This window comes from Diadema antillarum, unplaced genomic scaffold (genome assembly GCF_040938485.1).
Source record: "Diadema antillarum isolate AM-2024a unplaced genomic scaffold, OU_Dant_1.0 seq00000413_RagTag, whole genome shotgun sequence".
In the NCBI taxonomy this organism is placed as follows: Eukaryota; Metazoa; Echinodermata; class Echinoidea; order Diadematoida; family Diadematidae; genus Diadema; species Diadema antillarum.
In genome coordinates, this window is record NW_027271399.1 from 1,179,170 (window position 1) to 1,192,357 (window position 13,188).

A 13,188-nucleotide genomic window follows, 5' to 3' on the forward strand; every position below is an offset into this window, starting at 1 on the left:
ACCAAAGTCTGGGAATTAATGCGTGTTCTTGCATATTCACACTGTACGATGTTACTGTTACTTAGGGGGGGAGATGGGTGTAATTATGATTTGAATATAGGATCAAGAGACTTATTTATTACAACATGAAAGAAAAGGACAGCAGCAACAACAATTGCCTTCACCATCATGAGAACGGACCATAACTATCTACTGCGAGTATTTTCTTTAAGCAGGTCTTGGTATAGAATCAGAGGAATGGCGTCAGAATTTTGTTGGTTAGTGTGAGGATGTTGTGTCAGTGTCATGATTTTGAATATTATGGCCTTTTTTTTAGTAGCATCAGATTTAGGTGGAGGGTATTGAAGAAGCTGTCATTATCGGGTTCCGGTTCAGCGTCAGGTTCTGGTCTTTAGCTCTCATGGTCATCCAGGAGGTGAACCGCCTCTTCCAGACTCTGCCGCTGTCGAGGAGAGGAGATCTTGTTCAACTTGCGCATCACTACAACCATCATAGCAGCCAGCGCCATGACAACGGTTGCCATGGCAGCCATAGCGACCATCCAGGGGTTGAATGCACTCGTCACTTCCTCTTGAGTTACACCTTTATTGAAGCAAGGTATTGAAAGGAAGTATAAGAGCAGAATGTCAGGAAAAGAACGTATGCAGGCAAATCCATTATGTCCTACATTGCACGAATGAGTGTGCAATGAGTTACATTTTGATCCAAATCAAAAGTGGCATTACGTAAATATCCTTGTAAATAGAGGGACAAGCAAAGCTAACGTTAAACATCATTACGCCACCCTATTCGTAAAACAATAAGGTATGTTATATTTCATCGTCATTTATTCTTGTATATTGAAATTTGAGCATACAAGGATAATTTTTCTTATCACAATAATCAATCGTCTTCTTATCATTACGAAATTAAGAAGTGGCTTCAAAGGTAAATTGCCAAGTGATATCAAAAACTTGGCATGTGTTCAGTTTTGGCATGTGTTCAGTTTTGGTTCCAAAGGCCATTTGAACGACAATACAATATCACATTCTTTCGATGTTCTTTTCGTTTTGTGATCAATGCGATCGATATGTTCGAATTAAGAAGAGAGCACAAGTTAAAATTTGATTAATATTTCATTCAACTTTGAACCTCCGTGATCTGTAGCACGCAATGTATAATGGGCGGAGATATCTTATTATGCAAATTCCTCCTAAAGGAAGATATCTAAGACTATTGTTACATCCGCGCCAAGGGAAGAGGTTATGTTTTCATTACCGTTGGTTTATTTGTTTGTTTGTCCGTATGCAAAATAACTAAAAAAATGAAAACGGATTTAAATGAAACTTGCAGGAAAGGTTGAAAATGACACAAGAAATAGATGATAATATTTTGGTAGTGATCCGGAAATTTTAATGGATTTTATGAAGGATTTTCGATATTTTGGCAGGCGGTGTCAATGAACTTGGGAGGTCAAGCTGCGCATTTGTGAGGTTTTCATACACGCACTATTTATTGCGTACTCCAAGGGCCTTCTCACACGTACCGCGTTGCTTAATTACGAACTTAATTGGAAAATTAATTGTAATTAAGTTTCAAATCACCCCTTCCATTCACGCGGCACATTTGCTTGATTAGAAAATTTATTTGCTTTTGATTATTTACAAAATCCGTGCGTATGAATTCTCTGTTATTTCTGCTACGGCTAGGCGCGCCGCGTAACTTAGGGTTGACGATGTAAAAAAAAAGACTTCTATATTGGTAAATCGTGCGATTTTCAGCATGCATAATATACAGGAGGAAATCACTCTCCTCTATGAAGAACAAGATCATTGGTGAAAAGTAGCTGCTTGGCGGAGGTGTGCGCTCTCAGAGTGGTTCTCTAGTTTATCATGTTGACGTAACCAAATCGATTTCAGTACCTTATTCATATCCTTTGGCAAAGAAAAGTCCTCGTCTACAGGGAGAATAAGATACCTTGACTGAAAACAGTACAACACAAAAACGGTAATGACTTTTACCGTTGTCGCTGGTCTCGAGGCGAGAGATGCTGTTCTGCTGATTCTGGGCAGATCGCACCACGCGCAAAGGTCCGCGCGTAAAGCGCTTCGTGTTAGACGTGCTGCCGACGTCACGTCTCCTACGAGCAATTCCTGGGGTCCTAGCTGCATCACCACTACACAGAGAATTGCCGTTTTCTGCGTCGCACACCAGAAGATTGCAATGGATGTACACCTGGTACGATGAAGGAAGTTGGAGATATAGTTTTGACCCTTGTCAATTACTCATATTTTCTCGCATAGTGCTATGAGAGCTATACATATAAAATATATTTTCTCAACAAGTCATAATTTTGAATTTTGGATAGTCATATATAAATGGAAATTATAGATAACTTAGTCAGAAATACTTTGTTTTTTTATTTCATGTTTGCTATCAAATAAACGATAATAACATAAATTAATCTTGAGAAAGAAATGATCTCTGTTTCACGAGAGAGAATTTTATCATGATCATGTCCTTTCTCTTCAAGTAATAAAAATGTATTGATTTACGATGATCGGTATTTCACACAAGATAGGCAACTGCATATATGTATATATATATATATATATATATATATATATATATATGCGCGACAATCAGATCATGTTCTACCTACTAATGATCAGGGAAGGCGCTTTAGGAATGAAGGTCGGGAATTCTGATCAAACTTATTGCACTTTTGATCCCGTAATACTCCAAAACAACACATTCTCCTGACAAATCGAGTCAGCCACACGAGTTTCTTGGTAGTGCCTATTTCGTTAATATAGGTAGTCTTTTGAATGTTTAAGTCGAATATAAATTCCTTCGATTCAAATTTATCTCAGTCGGTCCAATGCTAATTATAATCAAAATGTAAACTTCTTAAGTACTGTTTTACCAATTTGACAGGAAAAATGCTGTCAGTCATGATCGCATAAAAACACTACAAAAGCAAAACAAAACACCCAAAAACAATGCAAATTATCCCCGTTAAACAAGTATAGCTGATATCATATACTTCCTCTTGATTCTACTCATTATTCTTGCTCTGAATCCCTCTTGGGACCAATAATATTATCAAAATGTTATTGACCTTTGGCACACAGCATTGGCACAAACGACAAAGATCTTGAATTATTATGATAAATCTTTAGTTCATTATCCATCTTCAAGATTGTTTTCAGGGATCGATATACACATACTCATGCTATACAGTGTGGCCCAGAAAGAACGGAACACCCAAGATCTTTAATTTCAGCAATATTGTTGCAAATATGTCATTATTTTGCACACTGTTGGAAAGGCTTTTTTTTTCAATAGAATAACACCACGTTCTTTGATTTTGGTTAATGTGTTATGATTTTAGGACCATTTTTGTCAACCCTTGCAATTTTCAAAATGTGATCGTTTTGCACTCTCAGAGACACCGAAATCAGCGATAATTCGGCTTGCCATAGAGCCAGTAGCGTTCACAATGTGTGAAATGTGGGGCGGAAGGTGTAATTGTCATTGTTTGTTATCCTGTGAATAATATGAATGCATTGTAAATATCAATGACATATTTGCAATAATATTGCTGAGATTAAAGACCTTAGGTGTTCCTTCCTTTCTGGGCCACCCTGAATAATACATAGTGCCGGTGATGACCATAAAGGCCCCGTCACACTACAGCGAATGCCCAACGAATGCCCAACGTATGTCCAATAAATTTGAAAATTTGAAGATCTGGATTATGTTAACATCCATTGGTAATACTAGAATAGTTCGTAACATGCTTGGCGTTCTTTGTATTCATTAGCTATTCGTCGGGATTCGCAGAGATACGCTGGAGCCGATTTTAGTTTTTAAACCGTGTCCAAAATCTCCAGTGTATCTCTGCGAATCCCTAAGAATAGCTACTGAATTCAAAGAACGTGAGACATGCAAACTGTCTTCACATTTTCGAATTCGATGGGCTTTCGCTTGGCATTCGTTGGGCATTCGCTGTATAGTGTGACGGGGCCGTAACGTTCTTTACACATGGATTTCAACAACGACCCAAACAACTTACAAACTCTCCCTGCTCGATGAACCTCAAAGTGTTCATTTCAACGCCGATCCGAGAATCCGTCAGTAGAGTGATGCTGGTGAGATCATCTTCCGAGAATCTGCAACAACACAAAACACCATGGAATAAAATAGAGAACCTTAAGCTTATCCTAATCTAAAATGCAATATCAGCTGGCTGAAGAGGAGAAACCATACCAATAATAATTGGATTGTTTTAATTTTCACGTATATTTTGTTTGGAAAATAAGAACTAAAAAATGACAAAACACGATTAGTTAATAGCAATCAGTTCCTGGCTAATATAGTTATTGCAGTGTTTATTTTCTCGAGATTGATTGTGGCATCGTCTTGATTACTCTTTCCTACTTTATCTTACCAGAAACAATATTCGGGACAAACAGCATTCCAAATCAAATCAAATCAAACCAAATATATTTAAAAAACCAAATCAAATTCAGGAGACAAATGGATGCATGCGGAACAGCATTCACCATTCGCAGGTACAATTCTTCATTAAATAGTCGATTCAAGCAACTCGTTTTTTCTCAAACAGACTGGAGTGACGACGATTTCTGTGTCGTGTATAATTGGTATAATACCAATCAATCAGGTGCTTCTTAGCCGAAAGCAGTACTGTTTTGTCATAGACATCCTATACTTTCCAACTTAGAACTGCATCTATCGAGTTGCCAACAGCAAATCAAAAGACCAAGGAGGTTCAAGAGGATGGAGTCACAACTATCTTATTTCCTTTGAACCCATGCATGTTCGATGCCACCGCTAGAAAATATTTGAAGCGTGTGCCAAACTGGATCTGCCACGCAGACAGGAAGAAAATTGACTCATTTCCATTGCAGAAACCGGCCACTTTCTAGGGAAGATATATCTTCGTGATGGTAATTACTTTTCGCCATCCCTACTTTTAAAATATAGGTCATTTATGATGGTAAAACACGGGGATGCGCTTATAGAAACTGGGCAAAAATGATGAAATAAAGACGAAAATTACCCAACTGGGCATGCCCGGGCACTAATCTGACTTATCTTTTAATGAACAGGATTACATATAATTAAAAATTATTCCATACCATTTTTATTTGTCGGAATTAAGTGGAAAAGTGATAACACAGGATTTCCAGGAGGGTACAGTTTTAAACACTTTCACATGATACAGCTTCGATTTTTATAGCCTTTATTATAAAGTGAGACTTCATTTTATACAATAGATAAACACGTAAACTATAGCCAACATTATGTTAACATCCAAAATAAATCTTCACACTGCTCAGCAAGACGGTGGCATCAAACCCCAATCATCAAAGGCACAAAATGCACACGACCTCGTGGAACTCCTTTGTACATCAATAGAAAACTGAGAACTGTTTGGATATATGTAACTACAGCCAGTTGCAACTCCGTCTCTTAAACCTCCTTGGAAAGACCAAGAAAAGTAAAGTAGCACACAACAAGACACACAAGTACACACACACACACACACACACACACACACACACACACACATACACACACACACACAAACATTCAAATCTAGAAAAAAAAACCGAAATCCAATGTGGTAAGGAAATTTAATGAGAGAGAGAGAGAGAGAGAGAGAGAGAGAGAAACCTGCGCATTCCGACAACATTGTAATTGCAAAGCACACATTTTTTTTTATCTAGAAACTCTTTGAAAATACCAAAAAAAAAAAATTATCTTGATATTTTCTTTTTAATCAATGATTTCGAGTTTTCTGAAGAGGAGGTAAGTCCTAAATAATGATAAAAACCCTCTCCACTTGTTGTCAATAAAAATATATAATAATATACACATTGGACAGATAACGTGAAAGGACCAGACTGTTTAAGCTGATTTAATCAGACATTAAATGATATCGTGACATCATGTATCGGACCATGGAGGTCATAATTTTCTAACGTGAATTGATGGGAATAAGAAAGTTGTCTTACCCATCCAGGATAAAATCATAGAAGATCGAGTTGTCGTAGTTTGAGGTGGGTGTGGCTCGGCAGGATCGAATGGAGAGCGCGAGAGTACTCTCCAGAGATAGGACGGAGGCGGCGAAATGGAGCGCTTCGTTGAGACCAATGCTGTATGGATAGTCTGAGACAGCTGTCTGGTAGGTCTCATCTTCGTAGATGTCGAAAGAGAAAGTATAAGCTCCCTCCTCTTCCAAGGTCTTGTCGATGGTGTAGTCTGTGAGCTGATAACTGACACCGCCACTCACACGCTTGCTTCGGTTGTAGGAACAAGAAAGCGGGATGTCGATCGCATATTGGCGACTGATAACATCGTCGCTCTCATAGCGACTGATGACGCGATTTGTGTAAATCTCTTCTTCAGCGTTTTCCTGTTATGAGAAAGCAATGTTGTCATTTTTTTTAAAAGGACTGTCTTTTTACTATCGGTGATATTGGAAAACAAACGAACAATAATCATTAAAGTGTTTGGCCATATGTATCAAGAGCAATGGCAGCGTTTGATAGCGAACGCAATAATGAAACAGCGTCACAAATCACATACACGACGTATTTTGTGGTGCTGGGAGCATCTCAAAACAGTGATGTTATTATAATAGGCTGTTTGCTGGTGAGATTTTACCCTCACTTGTGACGTACTTGGAGATAGTGTATAATTATGTCCCATCCTTGTTCGGTTTTGTTTGTTCTTTTCTGTGCAGTTTCATACACATACAAACATTCAAACACATATAAACAAACAGACAAACATACACACACAACTGTCCTGATGTTAAAGCTACACAAATTTGAAGATTCTTGTCTGAATCGGTGAAAGCCTACAGGACTGCTCAATGAAGATGTAGTGAATTGGAGGGAAGCATGGGCCTGACATGTAACGTACCGTTCTATTAGTGCCACAGGCTGTAAGGTTGGTTGTGAGTTCAATGATATCCTCGCTCTCATCATTAGTGTCATCGTAGCCCCAGCAAGATTCATCTGAAGCTTCGGCGTTCTCGAAGCGGACATTGTCACCCGCCATTTCACCAGTAAGCAGGGTCTTCGGAATCTCGACAATCATTTGGCTCTCTGTGCACGTAAGAACGATGCCCGTGGTATCGAGCTCTGTGGCGGTGAGATAAAACGAACAGAAAACATACATTAATTGGATGTCATTTCAAACTGCACTGACACTTTTGACAGTTAACTGAAATTTATTTTGTATTCTTTATAGCTAGTATAATACATTCAACATTACAACGTTGTCACGTTCCTGGAAGTGGAGAAGGGGAAATGATGTCATGTTATATTTATGGATATGACATTCCGTGTATTGTTAAAAAACGAGAGCATTCTTCGTTCACTATAACTAAATAGCATTGTTAGGTATGGCGTTTAACGTCGGTTTTCATCGGTGTTTACACTTGCGAATCATAACTGTCTCCTATGCGATTAGTGCGAGATGAAAGAGCTGTAACGTTATTGCTTTGATAATTAGAAACACGTTCGCAATTTTCCTGTATGATTAGTGTGACATTAACGCGCCGTGAAGTTGATCAATGTTAAAATAGCATTAAAGGGATAGCACAGTATTGGTGGAGATGAGAATTGGGCTTTTAACTTTTTACGAGATACCAAGAAAACACTTGTGATATAGTACAGAGTATACCATTTTAAGAGGAATTCAAAGTTTATTCGATGAGTATCGGGTTTGGAATGAATGAAACATCCAAAAACAAAGTAAAACAAAGCGATCGTAGTAAAGTGTGGGTCCCACACTTTATTAGAATCGCTCTTTTTTGGATATCTCAGCCATTTCAAAACCAATTTTCATCAAATAAACGTTGAATTCCTCATAGAATTACATGCTCTTTCATATTTCATAAGAGGTTTCTCATTATCTGACCAAAATATGTTAGAAACCTGAAATTAGGTCTCAACCAAAACTGTACGATCCCTTTAACTGTTTTTTTTAATGGCATAAAGTATCCATATTTTAGTAGGAGAGTAGGAGATTGAGAGTATTATGGCATGATGCAATTAGAGGATATTGATGGTACAGTCTACGGTGTCTCATTCTTCTCCTCCAAGCCCCGCTTTGAAACTTACAATCAAAGCTGACCCCAGAAGAATTAATGTCTCGCCAGTGAACCTATTGACCGATTCTGTGACGCGCTATGTGTATTTTTGGCATGGGCGCAGCCATAGTGGGTGTATCAGCCGACCCCCCCCCCCCTCCGCACTCCCCATCCCTCTCCCTACATTAGCACGCGCGCAGAATGAAAAACTGCTTAAGCCAATAGGCGTCTCGTACTGAGTGCGCGAATGCTTGCTTACTGCGCGAACCTTTGTTACAAGTGCGCGATAAACATGTTGCCCCGGGGTGGGGGAGAGCAGGGGGGTCGGCTGATACACCCACTATGGCTGCGCCCTGTGCCGTAAAATGTCTGCTGCCCTCAACGAACCCGAATCGGTCAATAGCCATGTTTATCCAGTCCGTCGTTCCGATGAGGCGTAACTTACATCCCTTTTCTTCTCACTATTTCCCATCACGCCTCCTCCTCGTTCTACACATTACTAAACTAAAGCTACCACAACATCTGGCATTCCTGCTATCAATCTTGTTGCAATAAATTCAACCGGCTGTTAAGACTAATGCTGATTGCACAACTAATGCCAATAGTCTTGGAGCTGAAGCCCCTCTCACCTCTAACAACATGATCAACCATTCTACTACTTTTTCCACACCACTATTAGTGTTGACGAGTGGTATTTCCCCAACAATGATGGCCGTAACACCATCTGACAACCATGACTAAGTAGCTGCATCTGCTATCATTGCGCTTACTTACCATTCCCATGCCTCCATTCAAACTTTGCTCTTTGCCACCACTCCTGTGACAGGTGATAATTGAAAACTCAACAGTTTATTCTCATTGCTGTGTTATCTCCTTCCATGGTTGTTAAAATTTTGATACATACCACAAAAATCATCAACCTACCAGGTTCCTCAGTTGTTCCTGAAAGCAAATGAAAGAGAGATGGTTTGTGTTTTCACAAATGCAATTAAAGTAAAAGTACGGGTAATACGGGATTTCTTTCGTGTTGATTGGATTAAGTATTCATGTTGAAACTTTTAATTGTAAAATTGTGACTGAAATATGGGAAAAAGGAACTAACTGCAAAAACAAATATATTACACACACACACACACACACACACACACACACATATATATCTATATATACATCTATCTTTATACGCACATACACACATACTTGCTTACTTACAAGGACATACTGTATTGATTCAGATGAAGTAGAATAATTAAAGTACACTTAAAGAGCGTAGTTTAGTATCAATGATAAAATTGATAAATGCTCTAAACATACCTTGTGATTGCACACCTGTTTTGAAACAAGAGAGAGAGAGAGAGAGAGAACGAGGTAATCAAGAAATGCATCATGCATTCATACAAACAAGGGTTAGCGTAGACGCAAATAGATATAGAGCTTTGCAGGATTAGTCACAATGAACTTGGCAATGGTGTTACTGTAGTCTTACTTTTACTACAAAAAACACACACACAAAATGTATGGAATGGAAATCAGATGATGAAATGACACAATACACAACATTAGAATCCACCATCCGTAAGCTGTTTTTTTTTTTATTACAAATAAGATCGTTGTGACTATTCGTCGTTAATATCTACTTCACAAATTCAAGTAAAAAACATATAGGGACACGAGGGCGGCAGTCAACCTTGAAGTAGTAAAAGCAGTAAAACAGACAATGATTCTGCCTCAAATGCCCCGTGAACTCAATAAATCTTGGAAAGCTGGTATAAGAAAAGATAAGGAATAATAACGGAAACTATTGTTAAATGTGCAATGAGCTTAGAATGATGATTAAAAAATAGCAATGATATTCAAAAATGCCGATACCATTGCTGAGCGCGAACCCGACATATTGTGCAAAGTGATGGTTAAATTCTTAAGCTCTGATTCCTTTTTTTTTTGTACTTTCGAAATAATTCATAAGCAGGTCAGAGAGACATAGATGGAAGTTGTTAAAAAAGGTAGAAAGAAGGTTAAAAACAGAAACATTCAAAGGGAGGGTATAGCTTTGGATGAGATGGGATTCAAATTCTAACTTTCTGTGAAATAATTAGAAACCGCTCCTAAAATAATCGACAGTTATAAAAGGAGTACACGGTTTATTTGTAGAAAAATCAGTTTTGAAATGGCTGAAAATAAAAAAAAACATAAAAAAGAAATGTCAAAACGTCTTTGTTCTTGGAGATCTCAGCCATTTTAAATCCAATTTACATAAAAATAGATAGGTATTGTACGTTCTTTAGTGTTTCGTAAGATGTTTCTCATTGCGTATGAAAAAGGTTGGCAACCTGAAGCCCAATCTCAACCAAAACTATTCCACTACTTGTACCCTAATAGCGGTGCTAATTGCATAGAATGCCAGATGAGATATAAACTTTCTAGACTTTAACAAGCACAACAGATGACGTAGAGATATCAGTTCTAAAGATATTTCAGTAATCGTAAAAATGGTAATAATTATAATAATGAATGGGTTTAAGCTCTTCGTAATTTCTCCATAACATAAGTGATTCACAGCATCAGACAACAAAACAGACAAAGTGATAAAAAAACTGTAAGAGGTTCAAGAAGGGGAATCTAAAAAAAAAGCCTTCAGAAGTAAGAAATAAGAGAGTGTAAACAAAAGTTACGTTTTCGTAATCAGTAGTTCTGCAGTAATCCGTGATCGCACACATAAGCACACATAATGCATATGTACATATAATTGTTTTGTATACATTCTATCTGTATAATATAATTATGTGTGATTCTAGAGTTGGTATAGAGAAATAAATACTGAACGAAAAAGCAAGACAACGATATTGAATAAACGATTCCTTTTCCGTATGTCAATTTGTTCTCTTTCTGAGCTCCCTTACTTTTTCGATCTCTTTCTGTTAGTTCTGATGGTTCTAACTCTAAAAGAATAATTGAATCCGTGTAATCGATGTTAGGTATTGTTAGATACTAAAAATGTGAACAATAGTTATAAAAAAAAATGTTGTTCAGAATAAACCGTCTACAGTTATGTTTTAATGAGAAAAATACTGATATCTTCCTAAGTTTTAGGCATTATTGCAAAAATTTATATGGTAGGATGTTTTGTGGTACAACAGACCTACACAGATGCATCAAATGTGATTTCTTGAACATTACATTTTTAAATCACTGTTCCCGAAGGTTAACAAGGCCTTTAAGCTTATGAATCTAATACCAATAGAAAAATTGAATTTTCTGACGTCAACGAATGATAATTCACTATAATTTTTCCATATCAATAATGAATCACGGCACAAGATTAAACGGCAGATGACGATTTCATCCCAGAAAAGAAATTTAGAAAGGCAAATAAATTTGTTACATTAGGTCCTATATACAGGTGAATGAACACTTTCCTGAAAAAAGGATATAGGCATATATATATATATATATATATATATATATATATTGAGTGATTGGAGGAAAAAAAATCACATCCTACCCGAAACGGCGAGAAGTGCCAGAGAGATGAATACGAATCGGAGCGCCATGATGATTGAATAGTGTTATCCACTCCTTCTTGTACGACGGAAAATTTCCAAGTCTTACGATCCCATCGGTTTCGGTCACAATATATGGCTTCACTTAGATAGCCCCGCCCATTTTAAACCATTCTAGCCCGTACACGACACCTGGTCTTCCAAGGAAATGTTAGCAACCCACCTTAATCTGAATAGTCATATAGTTAAGGTCAATATTTGGTCAATAAAGCACAGAGGTGCGGTATCCAACTTCTCATCTTTCAGCTGTGGTTGGACTGTTACGATGTCGAGTGCTATTGACTGACAAAGGAGCTAGAAAAGTGAGACAAAGATCCTATTTCTTATCAGATGTTGAACCTTATGATCGCAACGAACAAATATATATTTCCGATAATCAAGAGGTCCATATAGGCCTATTCGTATTATCATGTATGATTATATCCTGATTACAGATATGAGACACTGATTTAATTCAGGAGAGAGAGAGAGGTTTATGACTGTAATAAGGGAAAAAATAAATGCTTCTGTTGTCACTGATCGTGCCTTGTAAAAGTAGATATAGCCACTGTTCGTTATAACTCACGCAAAACAACGACATCAAAATCGCAATATTATGTCCTTCCCTTCACGTATACAATATAAAGAATAAACAAATCCACGAAAACGTAATACGTCAATATCCTTCTCAAGATTATCCTTCACGGAAAGAAGTTTGTACCAACTAATGCTGCCAGAAATACTGATATTATTGATTTGATTTGATTTGATTTGATTTGATTTGATTTATTGGTCCCTCAATCATCACTGTACATGCACATACATTCATATACACATGCATTGTTGGTGTCACACATAATCATACGTAAACATAAGTTGTAAACAAAGTATCTTTTCTTCATTACCTTTGCTTTTCCTATAGCTAAGCGTATCAGCGATACAATGCATAGCAAAGAAGGGCTACAGCTAAAACTAGCTTGATTTGTTTGCATCCTTTGTACATAATACACATCGGAAAAATAGGAGGGAGGGACGATTTGCTTTAAGGCAGTTTGACTCTCTTACCCAAAGCAGCGTAAACATGGTCTCAACCAATGTCAAGAGTGTGATTTACTTTACACTCGACCGCGATGAACATTTACATTAAGATAAGGCTTCCCTTAAGACCGCATCACTCTTTTATATTTGAATTGTTAGGAGGCATGTTAGACATACATGTAATGAAGTACTGTATGTAAACAACATAAAGGATGCCAGGCAACGAAAGATACCATTATGCCCTCTTTGTTGTGTTTTCATCGGATGTTTAGATATCAGACCATTGGAAATTTTATATACTTCGATAAGGTGAGGCATCTTTAATAGCGACGAATCCTCTAGTTAAACAAAAGTCCATCAGTCAGGTAGCTGGTTGGATGCCTGCCTACACTGAGCTGACGGGAGAGCCAATGAGCACTGTAACTGTAACATTTGTCCTGTTGAAAGCAAGAGATTATTAAGCAGAGGGGTGAAAGTTCAGGTGTGAATTTTCTTCAGTTT

General features: G+C 37.6%; 1 protein-coding gene across 1 annotated transcript; it reads right to left on the reverse strand.

Annotated features, from left to right (window-relative positions):
- Positions 1-391: 391 nt before the first annotated feature.
- LOC139732310 (CUB and zona pellucida-like domain-containing protein 1) lies at positions 392-11,661 on the reverse strand. Its single transcript, XM_071643179.1, has 7 exons — positions 11,613-11,661; positions 9,425-9,439; positions 6,937-7,157; positions 6,024-6,424; positions 4,058-4,154; positions 2,001-2,214; positions 392-582 (listed from the first exon to the last, which is right to left on the reverse strand). Exons 1-7 carry the CDS (start codon positions 11,659-11,661, stop codon positions 392-394), a joined length of 1,188 nt encoding a protein of 395 aa, XP_071499280.1.
- Positions 11,662-13,188: the final 1,527 nt, after the last annotated feature.

What these genes read in the sequence shown, in the direction of transcription:
- LOC139732310 (XM_071643179.1), bottom strand. Translation starts at nt 11,661, where the DNA reads ATGGCGCTCCGATTCGTATTCATCTCTCTGGCACTTCTCGCCGTTTCG. An exon ending in CCTGTGGCACTAATAGAACG is followed by an intron (nt 6,425 to 6,936) that starts GTACGTTACATG and finishes TTCTCATAACAG; the next exon opens with GAAAACGCTGAAGAAGAGAT. An exon ending in TATGATTTTATCCTGGATGG is followed by an intron (nt 4,155 to 6,023) that starts GTAAGACAACTT and finishes GTGTTGTTGCAG; the next exon opens with ATTCTCGGAAGATGATCTCA.